General features: G+C 35.4%; 2 protein-coding genes across 6 annotated transcripts; both read left to right on the forward strand.

The window, feature by feature from the left end:
* Positions 1-15,273: 15,273 nt before the first annotated feature.
* Positions 15,274-17,854, forward strand: cN-IIIB (cytosolic 5'-nucleotidase IIIB). Of its 2 annotated transcripts, none has more exons than XM_069051493.1 (6): positions 15,274-15,290; positions 16,357-16,559; positions 16,613-16,772; positions 16,824-17,016; positions 17,069-17,302; positions 17,351-17,854. In XM_069051493.1, coding segments are annotated over exons 1-6 (894 nt in total). In that variant the 5' UTR covers positions 15,274-15,288; the 3' UTR covers positions 17,453-17,854. The 2 variants fall into 2 exon arrangements, with proteins under 2 accessions (XP_068907594.1, XP_068907593.1); XM_069051492.1 differs by lacking the exon at positions 15,274-15,290 and adding an exon at positions 16,096-16,216.
* Positions 17,855-18,011: 157 nt separating this feature from the next.
* On the forward strand, positions 18,012-27,094 carry LOC138133538 (inositol 1,4,5-triphosphate receptor associated 1-like). Of its 4 annotated transcripts, XM_069051488.1 has the most exons (7): positions 18,021-18,529; positions 24,569-24,705; positions 25,488-25,886; positions 26,126-26,353; positions 26,403-26,567; positions 26,622-26,913; positions 26,975-27,094. In XM_069051488.1, the coding sequence occupies exons 1-6, from the start codon at positions 18,317-18,319 to the stop codon at positions 26,890-26,892; spliced, it is 1,413 nt and encodes a 470-aa protein (XP_068907589.1). In that variant the 5' UTR covers positions 18,021-18,316; the 3' UTR covers positions 26,893-26,913; positions 26,975-27,094. The 4 variants fall into 4 exon arrangements, with proteins under 4 accessions (XP_068907591.1, XP_068907589.1, XP_068907588.1 ...); XM_069051487.1 differs by lacking the exon at positions 26,975-27,094 and having other exon boundaries at positions 18,022-18,529; positions 26,622-26,940; XM_069051489.1 differs by lacking the exons at positions 18,021-18,529; positions 26,975-27,094 and adding an exon at positions 24,372-24,521 and having other exon boundaries at positions 26,622-26,940.
* Positions 27,095-27,108: the final 14 nt, after the last annotated feature.

The following is a 27,108-nucleotide window of genomic DNA, read 5'->3' on the forward strand; positions in this document are numbered from 1 at the left end:
GACATGCATGTGTTACATCACTGAATTCAGAAAAAAAACTCTTTTCAAAAGTATTAAATTTGACACCCGTGCCATTTAAAAAAAATCAAATTAGCCTTGTATCTTCAAAACAAATGATGTTAAAAAATTGAAAAAATCTCAGATAATAGAATTTAAGCACTTCTAACTGTGTGCCAAACTTCAACAACCAATCCTAAGCGGTTCTGAAAATATTTAGCTGTATCCATACTTTTTAGCGACCCTGTATGCTAATGACATGCTGATCTGACAATTGAAAAAGAAAGGAAAACAAGACATAATAGCATAATAACATAATTTTTGAAATGTTGACAGATGAATTCAAACTAATAAAAATTTGTATTACATATTACATATTTCATGAGACGGAATAAAAATGCAACCCACAATACATTTGGAACGTAAAGCTGAATATGGACGCGGTAAATATCTAGCTTTACGTTCCAAATGTTGCATTTTCAATTCCGTCGGGCTCATTATCACTCGTGAGATACCTTGTATACGTTTAATATACTAAGAAATGGAAAACAAGATATGATAGTGTGATCAGAAAAAGATAAAATTAAAAAAAAAAACATTGAACAACGATAACAACTTGTAATTTCAAGAAGTTTACATTTACCACATTATCAAGGACCTCTTGGCTATCTAAAAAATCTGCTTTGAACATATTTTATTCTTTGAGAACATTTCAGGTTAAATAAGATCCAAAATATTTTAATGAATCTGACCTGGAGTACATTGGAGACCTTGCTTTTTTGTCAACAAAATGCTTGCCCGCTCTTTTAAAAATTATAAACATTCAGGTTCTTACCCTGACTCGGAATAAAAATTTAGATAAATAAAAAATTAACATGTCTGTCAAGTAAATAACACACAACGTTTAAAAAAAAATTAAACCTAAAGAAAAGACAACACAGTGAAAAAGAAAACGAAAATATTTGTTGCATTACTTTTATTTTTTATTTTACTAGAATGCTGACACGACAGCTTATTACGTCATAAAAAATCGTAAAGTTTCACAAATAAATCCCATTGATTTTAATAGATTTTGTTTCGTTCTGTAGCACTGTTGAGCCCATAGAAAACATTTTATACGTCTTCGACGCTCGACCGAATAAGTTTGTCCTCGCTGTTGACCTTCCGAATCGAGATTTTTAGACTTTCATTTGATAATAGTATATTATACTAGCTGACCCGGCGAACTTTGTACCGCCTCAGAATCAATAAATGGTGTGTTAACTTATTAGGTGAATTAAATTAAGTTTTTTTATTAAGATAAAATGAATAATTAAAATGAATTGAAATTTAATGATTTAATGCATACACAAATTTAATACAGTTGGTTGCAAAAAAAAAACGGGAAACGAAAATTTTTCTAATGTAAATTTGGTTTTGTCCATTTGTCAGTTAATTGTCTACTCGACAATACCTATCAAATAATTTCTAAAAATGTCTGAATTTTGACTCAAATTCTAACCTCGTAAGAAGGTTTCACACTATGAAAAAGTTGTAAAAATGTGTCAATTTTATACTGACAGTTCCCGTTTTTTTTTTGCGACCAACTGTACCTTAATTTAATGCTAAGTACTACGCCCTCCGACGGAGGTTATTCATTCGTATTCACGTCACGTGATGTGCAATTTCTGCACGGATGTTGACCTTCAGGTCTTGTAGGGTCCTTGGATGGTTGATATAAACGCGAGATTTCAAAAAAACCCATAAACAAAATCGCAAGGGGCCAAATCTGGCGAGCGAATTCTCTACTACAAATTGCCCCTTATTGAAGTGAAACTCCAGTTCTTCGTCTTGTCGCACTCCCGGTTTGTCTGAACGTAGTGACCCATGTAACAATTGATTTCTGGTTCTGGACACGACCCAACATTGAAGCGATTTCGGAAGGGTTGCGATCACAGAATATCAGTTTGAAAAGTAGACCTCGACGGCAAACGCAGGGTCTCCATCTCCACTCTTCCAACCATGGAGGTAGTATTAACAGGAGGGAGCATTCCCTATAGCCCTATACCATCAATGCTTTAGATGCGTTATCAGTCGGCCACTCTCTGGTAGCACTTTATGACTCTTCTCAAACTACGCGCAAGCGTTAGTGACACTGCTGGCCCTCTGCTGGGATCTTTTCACATGGTGCGCTCTGTATTTAGTACCACTTTATGGCAGTGCGCATTTCCGCTTTTTTCAAATAGTGCTCCCTCCTGTTAATACTACCTCCATGCTTCCAACGCATGATGGCAGCTGACAGAGATAGGGAACAAATCTTTAAAACTACGGCACCACGGCTTCCGAATGAGACCACTCCCGCCCCATTACAGTCTGAATGACGCGCATTCCAAAAAAGGAAGTTATGTTGTCGCACCCTTTACAATGCAAAAGTAGGTAAGAGTAATACGTGTTGATCACCATTGATCACACTTGGTGTCAAAACTCAGCTGACGTTAAATATCAAATAAATTCAAATTGTCAAGCGCGCACAATGACAGATGACATAACCTTTCAAAATGAATTTTCTTCATAATTTTTTTTTCGTTAGTTATTCGATGTTTTAATAGTTATTCTGCTAATCGGGGCGGAGACAAATCCAACAATGTGTAACACAATAAAAATCATTGGTGTGAGCTCGTGACACATGTCGAGTACTTTTGAGGTTATATGAAATCACTGAATTAACTGAACGATGAAGTTATCGACCGGGGTTGAAAATTATTTAATTACTAATATCGCTATTAAAAAATAGGGGTTGATGGTAGAAGAGTGAAAATTTAGGGTTATATGTATTATTTAATGCTACATCATAAAAAAATGAATATAAATAATTTTGTCCAAAAAATAACAAATAAAAATTTGGGGTGGACGACCCTTATCACTTAGGGGTATAAAAAATAGATAACAACCTATTCTCAGACCTACTGAATATACATATAAAATTTCATCAAAATCGGTCAAGCCGTTTCGGAGGAGTATGATAACTAAAACTGTGACACGAGAATTTTATATATTAGATTATCACTGATAGAAATGCATCATTATACGAGAGTGAGAATTTTGACCGAGGAGTGTGCTTGCGCACGAGTGGGACACTTCTCACGAGTTTCATAATGGCATTTCGATTGCAAAAAATCCAAGAAATGAAGTTTCATTCAAGTAAAATTACAGCTGTCAAATTTACTCACTTGTGAGTACTTTATCTCAAGTAAAATGGCAGCTGTCAAATTTACTCACTTGTGAGTATGTACTTTATTTCACTTGTGAATAATATTTGATTTCTATCACCGAAAACAGTGGTCTAAGGTAGCTCAAAAACTCAATCTGTAAGATAAAATATAATATTTAATATCACTTTATTTCTTGACGTAGTTGTAATTTATGCATAAAGTCTGAAAGGTTGTTCCGATTAGCAAACAAAAAAAAAATCCCTTGGAGGATGTATTTAATTATACCTATAGGTTGAAAACGGAGGCTTAAGAAAATTCCGTTGCCGATATTAATTAAGAAAATAAACGTAAAGATCGTAAGTTTCGGCTGTTATTGGCTCGTGTACGTTATGCTCTCGGTTCTGCACTAATTAATACAGTAAACCCGCCGAACCGATTATAGTGGTAATAATTTAATTCGGAGATTAATTAATAATTAAACGTGCGCCGGCAAGTGGCTTGGATGACCTTCAAGACGCTTCACCAGCCCCGGAATTTGGATAATGAAATTTCAACTAATATGCAACTCGCAACGAACTCATATTGAAATTTCGGTATTCGTAAATTGCTTAGGTGGAGTGGCGGAAGCGGATGCGTCCGGCTTTGAAACCGACTTCACGGTGATATTTGTTTTGGTGACTTCGTAGAGGACACTCGGACCCGTCTGAAGAGCTCCTCTTCATCCAGCCGGACGATGCAATCCGCCATAATAACATCACCGGCGAATTATTTTGCAATATCAAAGTGCGTTTACATGATTACTCCGTAAATTTAATAACGACCTCAAAGACGCGCTCCGGAGGCTCGATTAACTTTTTTCAGAAATCGTCAAGTCGGATCGACGTCGGCGCTTTTTCCTTCAGCCAACATTTTAATTAATTTAAATCGGCCACTTTGACTTTAAACACGAGTTGTTATGCTTAATTACCGACTTCGGCAATGATGTAATCGTTACAAGAACAAAATTCGGACGAATTAATTAAGTTAAAATCTGAACCGGTCGGCGGTTCCGCCTCGGCTTTCACGAAGTACTCGAGCCGCAGCACGTTGCTTTCAGTTTTGATAAAAAATGATCAGAAAATTTCAAATCATAATTAATTTCGTATTTTACCGTGCGCTAATAGGTTACGCCTGTCTGCTGTGGTGCTTTATTTACGGTGGTGACATTTTTATGGTGTCAAGTATTTTTAATGGAGTAGTTTGAAGAAAAATTCGTTGCGGGGCCTTATAGGAAGTTCAGTGTATTAAAATTTGTAACTGGTGGACATTGCGGGGAAACGACTGGATGAGGGCTGGAGCTATGATAGCGGGCAACATAATGCACATAAAGCTGTCATAATTATATTCATAAGGTACATAAAAAGTATTTTATACTTAGGGCTTGAGGGAGAAAATTGTCGTAGAGGGAAAATTACATTTCCAATTCATGAAACGGTAAAAGGTAAAGGCGCGTAAGTTACGGAAACTTTCCGTACATAGGTGAAAATTGCCGAGTTTTCATCATGTAAGCGGAATGAATTATGTGTGTTTTTGAATAATATATAAGCACGGTTAGTTAGAGAAATTTATATATACAAGGTACTTAACTGCATGCGCTTTGGAATAATCTGCTTTGCGTGTGTACTTCCGTCCTCCCGTATGAAATAATAAACCCTCATTAAAACGCCCCGCGCGCGGCCGGCCCCGTGAAAAATTATCGCCCCCGGTTCGTTTCTGATTTTTTATTCAAATGCAATTTCGGCAACTCATTTGCGGTCAAACTCCGTGTGCCGTGAAGCTATACCGGAAATGACAGAGGAAGCATAAAATACATCTTCTTCTTCCTGCTGCCGCGTCGCTGATTCGACGACGCACCCTCGCCCTGCCGCCTTTTCATTTGAATAATAATTTAATTCAAAAGTTGTCGGCACGGCTGGCATTATTTTCCTTCGTTTGAGTTTTCATTTTAAATATTTTAATACAAATGTATTCGCGCATAATGCGCTACCGAAAACGGTTATTTTATCGGGATATGAGAAGTCGTTTTAAATATCAAATGACTCGCAGTACTCCCCCGGAACCCGTTTTTTTTTCCAGACTGAGGCTCATAAAGCACCGGAAAAATAACGCACGAAAATTAGGCGGGGATGACACGGACGAAGATTTTCCAGAGGTCACCTCGAATGTCCAAAATACTTGAATATTTTCGAAAACGAAAATTGTTGTTTTCCCGGCGCCTCCACCCGTTTTGTTAATTATAATCAAAGTTGAATGGACTTCAGCTTGGTCTGGGTCGGTCAGAAATGATTCCAAAGCTGCTCCGGGTAACTCCGTGTTGGTTCTGAACAACTCAAGGTCAATTCCAGGTTATAAAACATAATCGGTCCAAATGTAATGTTGGTTGCATCACAAATTTCGTTAGGCTCACTATTACTCGTGAATCACCTTGTAGCTTGTCTAAGTGGATTACAAAGAGGTGCAGATACTTAGGCTTCTCATGCGATTCCAATTGTTTTGCAAATATGTACATAATTACACCAAGTTTCCAAGTAAAAGTTTAAGCGATTAGTTATTGTGAATTAAAAAAAGACATGACAGACAAATATTTAAATTTTCTTTAGAGGATTGTCCGGGAAGTATTTTATTATTACGATCTAGAATCAAAATAACAATAACGCTCTGCTTCCCCTCATTTAAAGAAGTTTTGTGCTTATAAAAAGCTTGCTTTTGGGACAAATACGGAATGATGTTAACAAATTACTTAGAACAAGGTAAAACTATGGCAGAAGTATAATGCTCTTCATTATTAAGTAAGCTTCATCAAAAAATTATGGAGAAAGATTGCGGTAAAGTTTCCAAAGTTACGAGGTTGCTCTTCTTGCGAAACAACGCATCTTCTCACAATAAATCTGTAATTGCTTTGTAAAAAATTATGAAGTAGGTTTTAAATTAGTTGACCGTTCGCAAAGTTCGTAGAATTTGCTCCCTTTGCATTCTCATGTAAATATGCATTTCCAAAACTTAGGAAATATTCAAAAGAAATACGTTTTCTTGAAATGGTAATAACTGCTGCGAAAGAGTATTCTCTTCAAACCAGTTACACTTTTTTTAAACGTATTTAATTACTTTACAACTTTAGTGTTCTGATATGCAACAACTTTTCTTATCTTAGCTAAGAAATTTTTTTTTTGTTCGACACTGTCAGAATTTGAGAATTTTCTCCTATTTGAACGGATTTTGATAAATGTCACAACTTGTCAAAACGAAACGTCAAGCTAATTTTAAGATTTTAAGAGATTTGGAGGATTTAAGGGACTCGTTGTACAAAAAAACGTTGTATTCAACTCGTTCATGTGTAAATTGGGCTCTCTATGGCCCACGAATGTCATAAAGAGCCCAATTTACACACCAACTCGTTAAAAAAGCTACTACTTTCTATTTCGGTGTCACAATGAGCATTTTGTGACACTGAAAACAATTTCACAATGATCAATTTTATAGCATCGTTTCTAGTGATTATTGAATATGGGGTTGGTATTGATAGTAAATTTTAGAGTTAAGCGTGATGTCATTTGAACCTGAATCCATGCAGTGGGATCAAAATAAACTATTAAAGGGGTAAATTATTATTGTAACAACATTTGGGAGACAATTTGAAATTTAATTTTCAATAAAATGACATTGCTTCATCAATACCAACCCAATTCCATTAAAATAAAAGTCACTTTTAAAATTAAATTAATGAAGCCGAAATTGAAAAAATAGCATGTTACACTCGTTTCACAAGACATTTTGTCGAACTCGTTCCTTGAAACCCTCTCGTTCGCCAATAGACTGTCTTGTACAACTCGTATAATAATACAGGGTAGTAAAATGTGTACGGCAATGAAGATATATACCATTCACGATGTTTTGGCATAAGGGGAGGCTATGGTTTCATTTTTTAACGTTGGATACATGTTTGATTTCTGTCATCTCTGCTGTCACTAAAGTGCCTGACATGCGGACCTATCAAAATGAACGTAACATGTTGCCGAATTTACCGTAATCATAATTAAGCGACTTTAAGACGTATTGATGGTGTTTGTATTAGACTGTAGAACATATTTTCAGTAAGTTACAATGAAGTCAAGTTTTTTTTTTGTGTATAAATTGAATCGTAGGTGAGTACAAGAAAAAAATGTAACACGGATAGTGAAGGAAGAAACAACGACCCAAATGAAATGGCACAGGGGTTTTGTAAGACCTATTATAACTTCGCGATATAGTTGTGAATTTATGGCTTCAGTCTATTTTGAAATGTACTCCTGAAATTTGCCAATATTTTTGTAGATATTGTGAAGAACTTATTTCGGAAGATTGGGCAAAATTAATGTGAAATCTTTCATTTGAAAACGTTTTTCCTTTAAAAATTTCATTAGGAGAATCTGACTCGGAATTTGATTGGGATTTTGAAGCAGGTAATGATGATTCAGAATTTTCTAATGAAATTATGGAAGTTAAAGTTCTTTTGTGTCATAGACGATGGGTGTGTAAATATTTTGCAGAAAGATTCGAATAAAGTAAGGCTTAATAAGTAGGTACAAGATTTTATACAATCTAGTTCTAGGAATGTTTTGGTTAAAATGAAAAATTCATTGAGAAGTTACTAACTGGTTGGTTAAGACACTGTATAGCTGGGTTATCTAAGTGGTGCATAAATTAACAGGAGCTACTTCGTCTTTCGGTCCCGGTCCCTACTATTCTGTAGTTTGTTCAAGTCAGTTTCCTGTTTTGTTAAATTGGATTAAAAATGTGTGAGTATTGTTATATTGCAAACTAGTAAAACTGACAACAATGCACTAGACAATGACGCAGTTTATAACCTCAAACTTAGAAAAACATAACCTAATTCAACAGACAGCTTTACTGCCAACTTAAATGCACTTTTTCCATGGCCTCCCCTTATGCCAAAACATCGTGAATGGCATATACAAGTTAATTTTTTTGAAATTTTTGAAACCAGTCCTGCTCAAATTTACGCTGATTTGTTAGAAATTAGAATTGACAAAAAAAAAATCAAATGAGCATGGACGTTAATCAAAAATACTGTCAGAGTTGTCATCTAATTAGTCGAAATGGCTTTATTATTAGAAAAATAATCAGCTCTCAGAAATGTTGCTAATGTATGGGCAATGTTATCACGTTATCAGAGTGCAGCTGCGGCGTCCAGAGAGTACGCAGAGCGATTTCCGAAAAGACACCATCCTGGGCCACGTCAGTTATTAATCTAGTACAGCGGAGAAATAAACAGGACCGGACTCAAAATTTTAGAAAACAATAAAAACATACAATCAATTATCTCCGTTAATACAAACATCTTACTAAGAAGATTTAGGCTAAAATTCTTAAGAATAATGTATAGTACCTCGTGTTACAAGGAACGCCTCAACTTCGAAAACATCCTGTATATTATTGTAAAATCAGAATATTTGTGTTCTATTTATTACCCTTTTCATCATATTATCTGATAATTCGGTATTCTTTGAGATAGTTTGTAGAATTTTATTTCATTTCTCCACCTTTTTTAAATATTCTAAACTGAATAAAATACAATGTTTCTAATTTTGACATATAAAGTGACACTTTTCAGAGTTAATTGACGTTTGGAAACGTCACACTTTTCGTAACTGGTTACGAAAAGTAAAATCTTTCCTAACTGGTTAGGAAAAATTTATTGTATCACCAGTTGACACTGTCATATTTTTTGTTTTTAAGCAAAATAACCGTGCCTACTTACCTACTTGATATTTTAACACAATAATAATTAATTATTAATGAAATTCATTACTTCGTTTAACGTTTGCAGAAACTTTTTTTTTGTCAAAATTAGAAAAAATCTTGTATGTAACACGTTTGGAAATGCAATTTTGTGTAACTCGTGTGATTTTGCGGGATCTCGCTGCGCTCGTCCCGCAAATATTCCACTCGTTACACAAAATAATGCATTTCCTAACTGGTTACATAAATAGCTATTATCTATTTAATCAAACAACAGACAGATTTATGAACACATGTATTTTTGTAAAGTAGAGACATTACATATTTTTTCTCAGGCTCTGTCACAATAAAATCCTTTGTTGGTTCATGAATTTGTGCGTGTAATAAAACACTAACAGTAATGTCAAGACAGAGGGAGTTGTCTATTTCGTTCGTCGTAACGTAATAAATCCCTTTTTTTTTACCTATTTCATCAAGCTCAGGAATCAACAAATATATCGCTATATCTTGGACTTGGCTATAACTCTCAAGTCAACAAAATTTTTAGACCATTCGGAAGCCTGGAAGATTTATTTATCTTAAGGGGCGTTAAAATAGTAATAATCTTTATTGGCCAACAGAACAAATATTCGAATTGTATAACTGCAAACGTTTAGATCAATATTATTACTACAGTACCTACTGACCAAAATTAAAAGTACATACATAGGCTGAATTGTTATAATGTAGTATACAGGGTGATTCACGACTAATAATGAGCCTAACGAAATTTGTGATGCAGCCAACATTACATTTGCACCGATTATATTATTTAATCAAAATCATTATATGGATTGTGAAATGATCAATAAGAACACTATTTAAAAAACTATGGGGACATTCATTGTTAGTTGCATCACAAATTTTGTTAGGCTCACTATTAGTCGTGAATCCCTTGTACCGGGTGTTTTTTTAAATGTCACCTCGTAGTAGACGTTGAGGAGTCGATTGTGTGTGTGTAAAAACGTAAGATTAAACAGCTGATCCGTGATCCGTAACCCGTATACCGGGTGGGGCATCGTATACGCGCACGCGAGAAATCGTGACTTCTAATTAAATAAAATTGTGGAAATTTTTCAGACTTACCTGGCTATTGGTAAGGTACATTTCATAATTTTTTGATAATTTTTCACTTACAAACAAAGCCAAAAAAAAATTAAAATGTAAATTTCAACCAAAAAGTCAAATTCTGATTTTTATACTAACCTACCCAGATTCACTTCCTATAATTATTTACGAAATCTACGGAAAAAAATACCAATTAGATTTTGAATTAAACGCAGTTTTACATTTCAACTTTCAAAATCATTATTATTTATGACCTGCTACTTGTGCTGTCGTAAATTTAGGTGACAATGGAAACTGTCAATTTTATGGCAAAAAGGTTTAAAACGGTCGGCTATACCTTTGTTGGGAAATTATACCATTGTGCCCTAAATCACCCGTCTGGTTTACGTTTAAATAAAAAAGCGAATTATTTAGCTAACCAAGTCAAAATTTGTAATTGTGCCACCAGGGTTTGATGGGCTAGCAGATACAGATTCATTTAGTGTAAAAACTTTATAGGTAAATTAACAGTTAATTTCAGAAAACTAATAAAACTGTTACGGCCTTATTTATTAACAAAAAAAAAATTAAAAATTCTCAAATATACCTTATCAATAATTAGTCAGGTATATAAAATTTCGTCAATTTTATTTAATTAGAAGTCGCGAGAAACCAACATGGAACTCTTGAGGCGGTTTGATTTTTTATTTTCTTTTTAATTGTCGTTCAAAGCAACCACTCAGGTGTTTATACCTAAATGATGTTAACCCAAGAATTCTTTTATTAAAATACTGAACGGGAACCTTATTTATAGCCCGTTTTTTAAATTCCAATCTGTCTGGTATTTACGAATTAGTCATGAGAATGAGTCAAATATTTTTAGTAGCACCATACTAATTATTTAGGGGTAAACTACGTCGCTTTCATTTAAGGGAGCACAACTGCAAGGGTGAATTTAATTTTCTTCCGTACGGCACACGGGGTGAACATTAGTTGCCGTCAGAATTTCAACGCACGCTGATCTCAATGTAGGTGTCAAATTTTTCTTTTATTCTCCTTTAAATCTTGGCTCGAGCAGAGTTACTTTTGAAAATTAGGCTAATTTTTTTTTTATTTTATTCCCCGAGAAAACTGATTTCAGTGCTGCTTTCGTGGTCCTTTTAAGTCCCAGACAGCTCCCCGTCCTTATTAATTTAATCAATTCCAGTGCGGAACTGCAAGCTCAAAAATTACATTCCTCGGTTTATTTTTCGTCGGGTCCGCTGTGCCGAGTTTTCCCTGGAAGAGATCGCGATAAGTCGTTCGCGGCTGAATGGGGTTGAGATAGGCGACGCTTTTTAACCCGGTAATTGAAGAAATGATAACCTAAGACTGCTTTTTGTCGTTATCAGATCACTATTAGTCTGTTTGCGCCGAGGGCAGAACGCGGTGCGCTATAATATGTATGTATAAACTTAGCGAATGTAATTACGGGAGTTTGTGATTAATGAATCTCTGGAGAGGTAATTAGACTCTGAACCTTTCGCCTTCAGTTCAGAAGTCCTTAGTTGCTCGCCTATATCCTTCCTCCCCGTCGTCTTTGTGCCGGTTCCGTTCCCATCCCGGTCTTTTCTCGGCGCGATTACCGAAAACGGCCGCGTTTTCGTCGTTTCGCACCTGAAAAATTTGTAAACTGATTAGATGTGTGCGAGAATGGGACATCCGAACGGCTTAACACTGAGAAATGGCAAGTGCCTTTCGGGGTCGAAGTCGGATTACATTCGATAGAGAGTGCAAGTTCATGGATTCCATCCGATCTTATCTGCTTGCGTCTTGTATACACGTGGTTAATACTTTACACTCCCACGAAGGATTGGACTCGTTGACATCCCCGACACACCGACACCTCTCACATTTATCAGACAATTATTACCATTACCGCTGAAAATCCTTCCCGCACCATCACCCGTAATTATTATTAACAATGGCGTCACCCAGATTTGGACTAATCCAGGATCGGATACTTAATACAGTTCTTCGACTTGTTCGAAAGGAAGTTTTAATTAAATCGTGGAGTTTTTCGAGACGAGGTGAATTTCGAAAAATTTGCATCGACCCCGAACCCTTCCCACCGATAGAAAAGAAATAAAGATAACAAAAAATTCGTCTCGTCTCCGATTTTAAATTTTAAATTCAGCTGGCGAGTTTGGCGGTGTCTCCTTCAACCCTCTCGTCCTGTTCGAATGCGGTCTGTAAAAGTGAAAATAAGTCATAAAAATTAATAATGGATCCCAATGGCCCATCCAGCCCCCTTTCACTGCTGCATTATTAATTTACGGTGTTTGATAAACTTTTGATTTGATGGCTGTCGCTCCATATGCATATAATTCACTCCGCATATTAAATCGGGGTGGAACACGCGGAGGACATCTTCGACGTTTCATTCGTCGGAGCAGACAGTTAAATAAAGGGTTGACTTTAGCCATCGCCGAGTGGCAGGATATAAATCGGCAAAGTAAACAGTCCTTTGTGACTGTTTGAGTTGAACGAATACGAATAAGAATGAGCTCTAAAACTGAGTTAAATTGAAATCACAGTTCTGTTTCAAACACTTGGGTCGCTTCCGCATCAGACGGTCGACAAGTCTTTGAACCAGGTACAGATAAATCGTGGTATTAGTTATTAAAAGAGAAAGAAGGGCACAAGCACGCCAGAGAATTCCAACCCTTTGCTCCCAAGGCCCCCATTTCACGCGCCGTGTTCTCGAATCACTTCCTCGTATTTTCGATGCCTCACACCGACTTCGTTGCAACCGTGCAACTGACGAACAAAAAATAAAACAGACGAATTGGGAATTCGATCGAGAGGTCGAGGTTTTTATCGAGAGGAGGATGGATAAGGCAAACGAAATTAAAGTGCAGACAGTGGTGCCGCATAAATAAATATTCGGTTAAAAAGGTAACCAAAAAAAAAAAACAAAGTACCTAAAAGTTATTCTATATTAAAAACATAGGAAACCAAGATTTAAGACAAGTTAAATACAAAAATTGATTGTTCGTTCTTGGCATACCTAATGTATTGATTTGTAAAAATTTAATTAATGAAAATAATTAATGCATTATGTTGTCCCTCCTCCACGACGAGGACCTAATGAACTTGGAGGAGACTTACAGTAAATGAAACACTTTGCAACCAAATGTGGAAAGATAAAATAAATTACAACCAATTATAATAAATGAAATGAGTATCAAAAAAAACGTGACTGTAATAACTAATAATAACCATAATACAGAAGCAATTAAATCCTATGTATTCATCAATTTGTAAACAAAAGATTTTTGAAGTTTTGGATTTCGAGAAAGCAATGATATTTAAGGAAGTTAATTTAAAAACAAAAATTGGAAAAAATAGATTTATACAGTGAGTTTTTTTTAAGACTGGCCATAGGGTTTTACATGCTAATTTTTCAACCCCCTGTTAACTTTTATTTTTGTGGAAATTACAAAGCCTGTTTTTAGATTAAAAGTAATATTACCTAGCCATTTACTTCATTTCGTGATACTTAAATGGTTGTAATAGACAATTTACAAACAAAATATTATTGGCAAAAATCCACAAAACAGTCTGAATATTACTTTAATAAGGATAGATTCATTATTTATGTAATAACAAGGTTCTTCACTTCAATAAAAATTAAATGAAATGTTCAAAATCGCTTCCATAGGGAGTTAAGCAATTACACAATCAATTACATATCAAAATTACAAATGTCAGGTGAATATTTAGCCTACTGAAAATTTAAAATTGAACCAAACGAAATTCAAAAAACGTCTTTTTACTAGCTTATTCCTTGCTTCTGGTTAATAAATTAATAATACATTATCATATCCCACAACTTTACTACAAAACTGGGTTGAATATTTTCATGATGACAAAACTTAACAGGGGGTTGAAAAATTAGCATGTAAAACCCTATGGCCAGTCTTAAGGATGAACTGGAGTAACATTGAAAAATGGCGAAAATTGCTCAAAATTGGTACAATAGTCCTATCCATGCTAAAGTACTGTGCCAAATTTAAAAAAATTTGATCGAGGAATTTTAAAGTTATTACCTTTTAAAGTTTCGGAATATTTTACACGCGTTCTTACGAGAAATCGATCAATGCTCGATTGCTCGTATATAAATTGATAAAAAACATATTCCAAAATGGCCAATTTTTTTTTAATTTTTCACACATAAAGTATCGATATCGTAGAATTTTCTAATGAATTTACAAAAAAGTTGGTCGAGGATTTTCCATGTAATCGCTAATTATATGTGGAAAAACACGGTTTTTGAGGTTATGTACTATTGGGGACAAAATACTTTGGTCGTCATTTTTCTGTCACTTCAAAACAAATTAATGTAAACCAAGCATTAACGTCAAGTCAACATTGACGACAATTTTAAATTATTGACTTTTCTCTTGTCAAAAATATGGGACCTTCCACCATTCAAAAATTTAGAATCGTCTCCCTTGCTTCTGAGGGATTGTCCATGGGCCAATTGCCTTGTGGAAACCTTCTCAATTTTTCCTCCTTGGAATTTCTCATTCAGTGGTCCATTTTTCGGTATTTAACATTTCGCAATGATGAGTTTGACAGTGACAGTGGTTGACAGTAGTAAAAAATAAGGTTAACCGTCCTAATGCTTGCTTTACAACTTTATGTCAATCAACTGACTTTGACGACCAAAGTAATTTGTCCCCAATCAGTTGCGGCCGTTGAAATCTCAGACAGGAAAGATTTAAACACTCTGTATAAATTCCGAAATTTGATTAGCGTAAACAGGGTTTTCATCAAGGATTATAAAGTCACTGTCAGTATTTGACATATTAGGTCACAATCGCGCGTAACTTTTGAAATGCCGCAATTATCTGATTTGCAAAAATGTGTTTGACTGAGGGACGGTGTGAGTATAAGAGCCATTGCGAGAGAAATTAATGTGGATAATGTTTGAGTGACATTTTGAGAAACGTCACTTTCAATACCATTTACTAAGCTAAAAGTTTGGCGTTGTCAAAGTGTCTGAGTTTTCAACGGCCGCAACTGTACCTGTTTTACGCATATGATTGACGTCGGTATACAATATTACACTCATATCGCACGTTTTACTAAAGTTACGTTAAGAACTTTAACAGAAATGCAATGATAATTGAATTCAGTGTGGTTCTGTTTACTTTTACGTACAGTCTTAGTCAAAAGATTGTAAAATCTCATGTAAGTAATTATCCAAATATCAAGAAAATAAACACAAAATTTACTTGCAACTGATTACAATTCGTTTCCAAAAATTAAAAACTTTTTTTTCAAATATTGATTCCTCGTAATAAACGTTTCATAGCATTATAAGAATTCCGCAACTTTTTGCTGAGATTGTTACTCGAGTTCATCCTTAAAAAAAACTCACTGTATACTTACTACTCCACAATTGAAAGTTCTTGATTAAAAAAATTCGGATAGCTTCCGAGAAAACAGAATATCAGAGTTTACTCTCACGTTGCACCAGTACCGAATAGGTACTATTTAACTAAATTTAACTTAACATCTTAAACAACTTTATCAAATAACAGCAAAAGAAAAATGTATCAACAAGTTTTTCCGGCTTGAACTACGTTCCGTAACTCTTATTCGATTAAGTTCAGTTGATAATCGAGATATCATTAAGTACTTGGTTCCCCACCAGTTTTACTAAGCAATATACTCGAAGTGTTCTCAACTACTCAAAATAGAGTTATGCAGTTTTTTGTAATCATCCATCACAATTAATAGTCCGCAAAACACAGTTTCTATTTTAATCCGATACAAAAACGAAAAGTCTCTCAGAAGTCAGAAATCACGAATAATTTTGACAATCCAATATGGTGGATGCGCCATGTAACCTTTGCGGTTGCAGTCAAACGGTTTTATGATTAAAATAGTTACACATTTAGGTAACATTAAGTTCGTTAAGTCAAGTATGTATCAAAAAAAAAATTATAAACTGAAGCATTAAACAATGAATAATCAAACCTGGACCTCACATTACTCCGGGACAATTTTGTTGAGTGACGATCAAAAAATCAATCAGTACAAATGCACATCTGCAATGTTTCAAAATTCCTGTTCGCATTTTACAAGAATTACCAGCGGCTAGTAACCAAAATGTGAGTAGACAATTGTGTCAGGCTTGGACGGCGATAAATGAATACAAATACAAGTTATATTTCCCGCAACTGACCTAGGGATTTCTGCCATAACCTCTCCGCCAACGATCTGTCAATTGTGACGCACTCCCTCATTTTAGGTTAGAAAAAATGGCAAGAAATTTAGTAAATGAAATAAAAGAACTGAATCAACCACACGTTCACATAAAAGACGCCGAACAACTGAACGTTAAACTAAACGGTATAATCAATGACACCTTTCAACAATTGCAAATAGTGTCAGATTTCGATTTGACAATAACGAAACAACACGAAAATGGCAAGCGACACTTAAGCAGTTTCCGTAAGTTTCTTCAATAGTAACATTTCACTTGTGCCTCCTAATGTTCGTTTCAGGTATGTTTAGCTATTGTCCATCAATTACGGAGAAGTACAAAGAGACGTCAAATGCGTTGGTCACAAAATACTACCCAATGGAGTATGACCCAAGCATACCCCTTGATGAAAAGCGCAAATTGATGGAGGAGTGGTGGTCGCAGTCAGAACAAGCTCTCCGGTAATGCTGTGACTCTTTTACACTTTATTCATTACAGAAAATATATTATAGTGGTTTGACAGTGAGCCCTCAAGAGATCGATGAAGCTGTCACAAAACTAGCTACCTCTCTAAGAGACGGAACCAAAGAATTATTTCAAACGCTATTAAACAACGATGTACCTGTGCTAATCTTCTCTGCTGGACTAGGGAACACGGTTATTTCAGTTTTGAAACATTACGACGTATATTTACCAAATATTAAAGTACTTAATTAAACTATTCTTTGGAGATGCATTGACTGATCACACTTTTTAGGTGATTTCAAATTTCTTAAAGTACGATGACAACGGCACAATTCAGGGTTTCCAGGGGCCTCTAATTCACGTTTTAAATAAAAACGAATTTGCCATAAAAAATTCTGATTATTACGACCTCGTAAAAAATCGCAATAACGTTATTTTATTAGGAGACTCTCTAGGTGACGCTAAGATGGCCGATGGGATGGCTCACGCTAATCATGTTCTCAAAATCGGATTTATATTTGAAAAGGTTTATTTACTTTAAAAATCTGGAGTTTGTCTTAATAACTGTTTTTAGGTTGAAGGCAATCTCCCGGCTTACATGGACACATTCGATATAGTCTTAGAAGACGATCAAACTATGGACGTCGTCAGGGCCATAATTAGGCTGATTAAATGAAATCGTTATTGAGACGTAAATTATTGTTTACTTAATTAAGGCTAAATATCTCACAAATGTATATCTGCCAGAAATGAGGTCAAATCATCTTTTGATCTATTTTTAGTCGCCTTTAAATTCCCACGGAACCCTCATTATTCTTGACTCATTGTTTTTTAAACAAACAACGTAAAGCAAAGCTCTCATGGAGTACTTATAATATTTTTACACAAATTAAAATTTGTCTGTAATAATTATACAGAGCGGTAATTACTTATTTTTCTCGTCAGTCAAAGTTCGATAATATATTTTTAAGGTCACAGATTCGTTATCAGACTTGTGATACTCTCCACTGCTTGTTGACATATTGTGTGAATGATGATGTCTCATTTGAATTTAATAAAAACAACAAAATGATACATTTCCTTCCTTCATGGGAAACGCCAACAGGAAACACAACTGATAATTAGCTCATTATCGCATTATAAAAGTCGGTAAATCATGCGACAGTCGAATAAAATGCAATTACTTTGCATTTTATTACAAATAGCCTTCAAATACGGCCAACTCGTCGTGACACGTGAAAGAGATTAATGGACAATTAGTTTGGAAACGAGGCTACTAAATTGGAAACGGTTTACTTTTCGAAGCTAAAAAAATTCGGCTCGCTCGGCCTGAATGCCGTGCCGGCCGAGAGGTTGGATTATCGGTGGGCGTTTATATAAATTGTTCCTCGCAAAAGTGATGTCGTTTTCAGCGAAACAGCCGTCCGTCGAATATGTAGTAAATTATGATGAGTGGGGACGACTTGCGACTCTTCATAAACCGAAACTCAGTCGATCCGTGGCGAGCGACGTTCGAAAAGCGACTCGAAAAACGTAAATAATGTCGATAACGCGAGCCTCGAAGATGCCGTTCGAACTGAACAACAACTCCCCGGAACTTTTCTCTGGTTCCTTCAAGAGAAACCGGAACGAGTCCATAGTGTCCGTATCTAGTGCCTCCAGTTGCCATTCGGATTCGAGCGAGGATGTGGAGGGTTTATCGAGAAAGTCATCCACAACGCAAGAATTAGCACAAAAGGATAACGCAGCCGAGGTGAGAAGATTAGATCTTGGCAAGGGTCGCCCATTGTCGGGAGTTTTTCGGCTTTTGTGTAAGAAACTCGGTATCTCCACAATAGATATTAGATAATATTTTAGCGTTTGAGCGTCGCACGGACAATAATGTTGCATTGCTTAACCATTGTCTTTAATCAAAAGGGTCAAGCAATATGAACCATCCATTTTGCATGGAGCTGGCGTACCACATCCTGATTGACCATTACGATTAAATATGCCCAGATTATGATTAATCATTAATTCCATCTGATTAACGACAAAGACACGCTGACATCCACAAAACAACTCCAGCGCGCTACAATTGCTTCGGCTGTTCTTGGACATAAGATAAAATCCAGATCAAGTATAATGAAGTACCTTCATTTTTTGACCTATCACTTTGTTTTCAGTCAGAAGCAAAATATTCCTAATTAAAATCTCACAAACAGCTACACTAATTGAGGATTTAATTGCCGAATTAATTCTTATTTTAGTTAATTATCCGACATGTGTGTCGACCGTACAAATTACCAATACACGATAAATAAAAATAAACAAAAACTTGAAGTTAAACCATTAAGTATTTTACTTATTTACGGTCAAAAATAAAAAAACAACAACTATTAAATCATCTGTTCAAGACATCAAGTTTATGAGTCAGTTTATTTAATAAAGTCGTAAAAGTTTGAAGGGTTTCATAAAAACATGATTGGCATTTTTGTTATTTTATGATAATCGTCTTGTTTTTCTCTTAAAGATCTTGTTTAATTAAATTATTAAATACCAATTAAATTACCTACTTAATGGCAATTTTCTTAGATAAAATAAAACACTTGAAAAAACACGTTAAAATGTTGGCCCAAATTTTACAAAAATTTTCCCCAGATAGAAATAAACGTTTTCACACTTTTTAAGTCAAACGCTACTCTGGTTCTTTCCTCTTGATTAAAAAGGAACAAATCATTAAAAGTAGAATCAGATCTGATATTTTATTTTTTAATTACTCCCTTGGTGATTACCTATTAGGTACTGTTGGTAGTTGATAATAATAATTAATACTGTTTATTACAGAATAAGTGCAACTTTTTATTATAGAATAAAAAATTAACAACAAAGTATAGGTACATCATCAAATCATTATTAGAAATAATGTTTAGACGCTGTTAGTTTCTACGTAATGGCTTTTTATGAAAAATAACTGTAATTAAATAAGGAGGAGTCATTTAAAATTTAATTTGCACTACACCACATTACAAAGAAACTTAAATTGATTATTAGATAGTATGTATTTCAAATTTAGCAAGAAACGTTGTACTTGTTATTTATGGACTCGATCCACGAATATACATATTTATGTTTCGTCACCAAGTAAGAATTCTACTGCGTCTTTTGTATTGGACAATATTTTATGAATGGGCATTCTAATTTTCAATAAACACTTGCAACTAAACCGTAATTTATTATTGCATCGTTTCATGTGCGACCAAGAGTATTAAAGATGTAGGTAACGAGTTCTCATTCCAGATTTCCAGAAATAACCAGTGGTGAAGTGGTGTGCTAATTTGCTAAAAAGTGACATATTATAAACTTTATACAGGGTGTAGTCGATGATGCATAAAAATAAATAAAATGTGAAGAAAAACAAAACTGACAGGAGTACTGTTTAGAAAAATAATCGCTACGTTAAAATTAGAGCACAAATAATTATTTCTCGTGTCTGGTCAGTCAGAAAAACAATCGCATTTAATAAAGAAAAGGAGAAATGAATTATTTGATGGGGTTTTTGTTTGAAGCGGTAGTGGCTCGTTTAACTTTTGTAGTGTAGGATGGATAATCGCATTCATACAGAATGCGCTGTCAAAGAAAAACAAAGAGAAGGTTGCGTAAACTATTAAATAACACTGTTTTTAACTCTTTAAGCAAAAGACATATGTATAACCCCTAGAATACTATTGGTTCACAGATGATTTTTTTATTGATACCTTCACAGTTTTTCTTAGTGTTGAATCCGCCCATAAGAAATAATGTCGTATAGTAGTCGAGAAATAGTCAATTTTGTCTTAAATTGTAAATCATTTTACAATATGAGAAAAAACCGTCTTACCTTACTACCATAAATAATTCCATTATACCCTCTAATTTTATTGCTCCTTTGTTCAGGGTAAATACCTAATCCTTTTTGCTGTGTTATTTATGGTAGTTATAAGACAGTTTTCTCTCCTATTGTAAAATGATTTACAATTTAAGTCAAAATTGACTATTTCTCGAAGACCACTTTACCAAACTTTATAACATACTAATACTTTTATGAGGGTTGGAACGGTTGGCACAGCCCATTGCTGTCGGTCGTCATAAATTACTCAAATCTTTGAAGATTCAGATTACTTACTGGTGGTCTTCAACGCATTAGGTCGCACCGATCAGGATTGCATAAATGTCATTTTTGATAATACGTAATAATAATTTAAAAATTATTCGTCTAAGACCAAATTCACATTAAAATTTTTTGTTTGCTATTTAACGTAGATTCGCCTGACATAAATATTATGGGCCATTTTTAATTAGTGGTCCTAGGTAGGTACCTAGAAGGGCCCGAAAAATCCAATAAACCATTTGTTATCGAAACAGTCAAAATTCTTGGTACACATTACAAAATTTCGAGTACGGACCATCATGCTGCAAACGTTTGGAGCGTGCCGAAGCAACCGAAATCAGTAAAGTCACTAGATAGTATTTGCGCCATCTTTACGGACAAGCCATAAACCATTGTAACCATTGTAAGAGGTAATCGACTTATTTTATAACGAGTTCCCAATATGGTTTGCTCCTACTACAAAGGTATAAAGATAAAGATAGAAATGAATAGCACGTCCAAAACTACATCAGAACTAAAAATTTCTACCATTAATTGCCACATCAAACGTGCGTGTTCAGCCAATCAGAGCGCTTGCTTTCATCCAATCAAAAATGTTTATCGCGATAAAAACGCCCTACTACTGTGTCATCTGTCAAAAGTGATTAAAATTGCATGCTACTTCTGTCAGATTCTCAAATTGTTTTTAATAATTGTGGTTTTAATAACTGTATTATAAATAAATAATTACTTAATGTTAAAGTTTGTATTCTGGAATTAATCTTTCCAAAAATAACACGACCCAATTTTTAAAATCTGATAAATTTCCCAATTTTCTCTTAAACATTTTTGCTTTAGACAATTTTACTCGTTGATATTAGAATAAAAATGCCCAAATTCAACTCGTTAAATTGTCAAAACATAAAGTTTATCCGATAAAAAAATTAGATCTTGTAATTTTACCTTCGACTAAAATTGAGTAGGTACTGAGCATCTTGCAGATTCTAGTAGTATATAATGCACTTTTAAACTACACCAGTTCAAATTTAACTATACAGGGTATTTCACGAGTAATAATGAGCCCGACCGATTTGAAAATGCAACCCACAATACATTTCCATTGCAAACCTGGATATTGTCCGCGTCCATATACAGCTTTGCTTTGCAAATGTATTCTGGGTTGTAATTTCAATTCCGTCGGGCTCATTATCACTCGTGAAATACTCTGTATATTTTGAATTTTACACATTACATTTTTCTTTTAGTTTAAGGCATTGACAAACATTTTACAACTCTTCCCTTTTAAATAAATTAATAAATATCAGTGACAAAACTAGAAATTTCTCCGTTGCAGCAATTTGTGCAGCATGCTTTTCAAATTTTAATTCGATGCAACGCACACACGTAGGTATGTGTTCCATTAAAGTCTAAATTTCCACTTACAACAGAAAATAATTTAAAAAAGTAAATTTACAAATCCAAGACTCATACTGAGCCAATGCAAAAAGTGCCGTAGAATAAGTTGTCTATCATGAATCATGATCCTTCTTTATTTGTTTTTATAATTAATAAAAATTTTCTGTAAACCAAGAGGAACATTTCTCTAGAAAAGATAACGTAAAATAGGTGTAAATACTGTAAATCTCGCGTGGGTTCAAGTAGAAAAACTCAGTTTCTTTGGTACATTTTACACAGGCCAGACCTTCCTTCCCTAGATCGATAAAAATTATATAGTGGAAGAAATTACACAGCGGTTTAAACTGACAGTTTCTTCAGACAATCAAATATTCGCGTGCACGAGTTCATTGTTCGTTTGTTCCAATAATTTATTGTTATTGTGGTTAACAAGGTTGGTAATTCCCTGAATATTTTTATTTGTCAGATCACAGAATTCCCAAAAAGCGTAAGGTTTTTAATCGCCGAAAAAAATTCGAAACTAAACTTTTTACCACCTGTAATTCTCGATTCAGCACTGAACCATGAGAGTTGTTGAACTCCCAAAAAATTCCAATTTGATCAATTTTCACCGTCTTTATTCTACATATATTCTAAAGTGACTTTTAGTTTATTTTAACGTTCTGAAAAATATTGCAGTTACCAACGAGTTCATCAGGTCGAATTGTGTTTAGGTACATGAAAAGGAAAAATTATTCAAAACTTTACCCCTCCAACGTCACCGTAAGTGGAGGCGCCTTTATCACACTGGAGACAACACTGAAACATTCTAAAATGTCCGGCGATTGTCTTATCTTTAAAAATTCCTGTAATTTTTGTCCAACAAACTGAAAATTGTTTTTGATGCACATAAATAAACAACGAACTCAGGACATGTGTTTTCTGTCAGATTATAGTCTTTAGTGCGACCTCAAATGATAAGAATTGCTTAACACGTGACCTGACCAGTTTTCTTCGTTCCATGTGCAATGATTGGACTTTACTGTAAAATTATGATGATTATGAAGGTAAGTTCAAAGGAAAAAACAACAAAAAATGTAATTATTGTATTAATGACAAACTGAAAAATTTTCAAGAACACGAGAGGTCAAGTTTAATTAACAATAATTTCAATCTGAACGCTGGCAGAATTATGAGTCCTATTAAGATATTTTATTGCTTCTACAAACACTTAGCTAATTGCAACATTTTTACAAGTTACTTTGTTTCTACTAAACTAACGCTTTATGGGATTACGGTAGTGATAAACATATAAATGTTAAGAAGCGTGAATTATTAACTAGACACCGTTTACTTGTTTACTGCGGCTTTAATGACATTTATTGCAGGATTTGTGAACACCATTTTGCAGCAATTTCCCTCTATTCAAGAGTCGATTTTGTTCGTTTTTAATTTATTCCTGAATTGGGTTGGCTAAATTGCTTTCCATTTCCAATTACGTCCGAACTATTCAAATCTGATATATTGCTAGACTTTTGGATCATCAATCCACAATAAGTGTCACAGGAAATGGAAATCAGACTTGTTTTTTTTTCTCAACTTGGGAGTTCTTTGTTGATGTTTTGCTTTGTGTTACGTTTTACAACAAATTTAAAAGTGCAGTTCTGATAAAAATGAAGTACTACTCCGTGCAAGCAACGCGCAATAAATTTAAATAATCACGAAATACATTTACCGCAGTCAGGTGCTCACGACTTAGATCTCGCCTTTGGATAGTGTACTGCAGGAATTTTTGTATTTTTAACACGCGTTGGTTTGGGAATATTCAGAAAATAATCAGCGATCCTGTTGCTTATTTTTGTAAAAGGATCTGTTTAAATAATTTCATATGAGAAACCGTAATGAAAACAAACCTTCAGACGCGGTATCAACGGATTTTGCATTAAAGTAAACACATCAGATACATTATAACCGAATAAAAAAAACGGTGTCAATGCGGCAATCCATCAAGGAAAACTGAAATCTCGTCGAATCCGACGAGATAAATTTTGCACGATAAATCGATGTCCCAGTTCGAGAGAAATTACAGCCTTTTCCGCCACCCATCACTTTTATATAACTTATTGCCCCTTTCCACGCCAAACCTCAGCATAAATAAACAGCCCAGAGCCTGATTAAAACATTTATGCGAAATTATTAATGGATTTGTTTCCGCCAAATGAACAGGACCGAGGCTGCTGTGGTCGGTGCTCGGCGTTTGATAGTTCCTTCATAATTTCATTGTTTCAGGATGCAGATTTCAGGAGGTTTCGATCGATGTCCGATGGAGCCACTCAACGCTTACCCAACCAGGAGCCCTTCGAGGTGTTCCCGAGCCTGCCGGATTCCGTCCTGGAAAAAATGGGACTTTTGGGCAACGGAGCAAGGTACGATATTCCCAAAACCGCTCATCTCACCGACGTTCACCTCCTCCACATCTAACTCTTTTGCCGCCGAGTCTCCTTGTATAGAGTCGGCCTTAATCCCATTACCCTTGACCATACCCGGGCGATTTGCTTTCTTTTCTGCATGTGCTAAATCGCCTTTGATATTGTGATAGCGTTGAGGAAATAGCGTTCCGATTTGCGATGTTATTGTAAGGCATTCCTAAACGGTGCGTGGGTCGAAGGTACAAGAACAAAGAAAATATTTTCGGCCTGAATAAACGATGAATTTCCGCCGATTTTCTTTACATAAATCTTTTCGAATTAAAGCGAAAAGAGTTATATTTGGTGCCGCCGCACAAATTTATTTCTCGCAGAATAAACTGTGATGGCAGGAATAATCCGCGGTAACGGCTCAGGCTCAGCTCTAGATTTTCTAAAATTAAAAACTGAATTTGTTTGTAACAACTTGCATCGCAGGATCTGTCCACTATGCATTTCTGTGACGATACAACAGCATAGCAACTCATAATAAATCTTAATTAAGCCCTAATTGTTGTCATTTAATTGTGAGTAGCAGATATGAGTAAAGTTTAGATTTGGCATTTGAATCAGATTATATAATTAAAGAGCATCGAAAGTTTCAGCATAAAACCACATTAAAAACCGCACTTCAACGATAACGCAACCTTCATATTTTTAAAACTTTCTGAGAAACGTAAACAGACGAAAACTCGGGATATTTCCAAGAACCGGTGCGAACTAACTTGAAAGCTTTTCCGCAGGGAACGCTTAAGCGATGAAGAACTGGAGCAAAAATTCGTGGCTTTGTCTCTGGCTTTTACCATCGATGCGACCACCGTCAAAGACAGGTGCGAGCGTCAGAGGCGGTATCGAGACCAGACCGAGACCAATCTGAACACAGAGCTGGAGAGGCTGATCCAGAAGGCCAACAAAATGCAATCGTTATGCATCGATGCCGAAACCACGGAACTTCTTTCGGCGCTCTTGGGGCAGATCGATATCGTGATGAAGGCGTCTTCACACGCGACCATTTCTTCCGAACGATACGGGGCGGTCCAACACGAAAATCGTATATCAGAATCCGTCGGTGTGATGATCAATCATGTGAATCTCCTCAAACAACAAAGAGATTCCGCCAGGAGACAACTTCAGTACACAAAGTGAGTTTTTACAGCGACTGGAGACTTAGAGAATAGATGCATCACGTTCGTGTAATCTACATCCTGGTTCAGGACTACTCGTTTATCTGAGAAATTCATTTTTTGTAGAGTTATCGGTTCATTGACAGGGCCATAAAGTATGAAATAATTTCCGATAATAAAAAATTGTCAGATATCAAACAACATTTCACAAATAGATTAGTGCTGGCTGTTGCGAAATATTTATGAGCTAATTTTAGGCGGGTCCTGCAGAATTCGAATTCTTCAGAGACGGCTCCAGCCCAGAAACAAATCGCAACCACCTCGAACGGTAGGGTGATTACAAAAAGACGGGCGAGCATTGCGACGATTACACGACCAATTGAGCTCTCTAAAACTGCAGACGCTCGTAAAATAACTAGGAGGACTTCAGATCTATCCTTGCGAGCTTCCTCTCTAGCGCGCAGTTCTAGACCTAACCGTCTAGAGTAAGCCTTCGGGAAAATTCGAAGAATTTATAATGACTCACAATTTCAGACTCGGAGTAGATCTAGTCAAGATCAAAGAAGGAATGGTCGAAAACGAACCAGTTACCAACGACCATAACAGCGACGACGAGTCGAACCAAAACGAAGATAATTCTAGTCTGGAAGATAACAGTCTGCCATCTGTGGAAACAGAAACAGCTCCACTCTCTTTAAGGTTGTTCTTGTCCAACTTTTTAGGGGTAAATTCTCACAAAAAAAAACCTTACAGGTATCGACTGTTGAGACGTTTCAGACGGTTACGTAACCACGCCGAAGAACGTTACGACAAATGGACCGAAGATGGTACACTTCACGAGATTTGTTGCTTTTGTGCTCTTATGTGCTTCTCAATTAGCATCATTATAATGGCGAACATATTGATAGAAGTAGAGTTTGCAAAGCGAGGATTGGCTCCGTCTAATTTTTTTTGGTTCTGGACCGATCACGGAAACACACAGATCCAAAAACGAATATATCATGGGAGCATCAGTACAACTTAACCCTTCAAATTATTTATAGTTGTAACTTAATAAACGTTGTTTTCAAGATGCATGTTTATTTAATTAAACGTTCTATTTTCAGTTTCATTTACATTTTAGCCCTCAAAACCTGATTAATAATATTCGAACTGGATATCTCAACTAACATTTGAGAGGAACGTACCCCACGTTACCTGTGACCTCCACATGGCCCGCTGTCATCTCAATGTCATGAAT

Source organism: Tenebrio molitor, chromosome 6 (genome assembly GCF_963966145.1).
Source record: "Tenebrio molitor chromosome 6, icTenMoli1.1, whole genome shotgun sequence".
NCBI classification, from domain to species: Eukaryota; Metazoa; Arthropoda; class Insecta; order Coleoptera; family Tenebrionidae; genus Tenebrio; species Tenebrio molitor.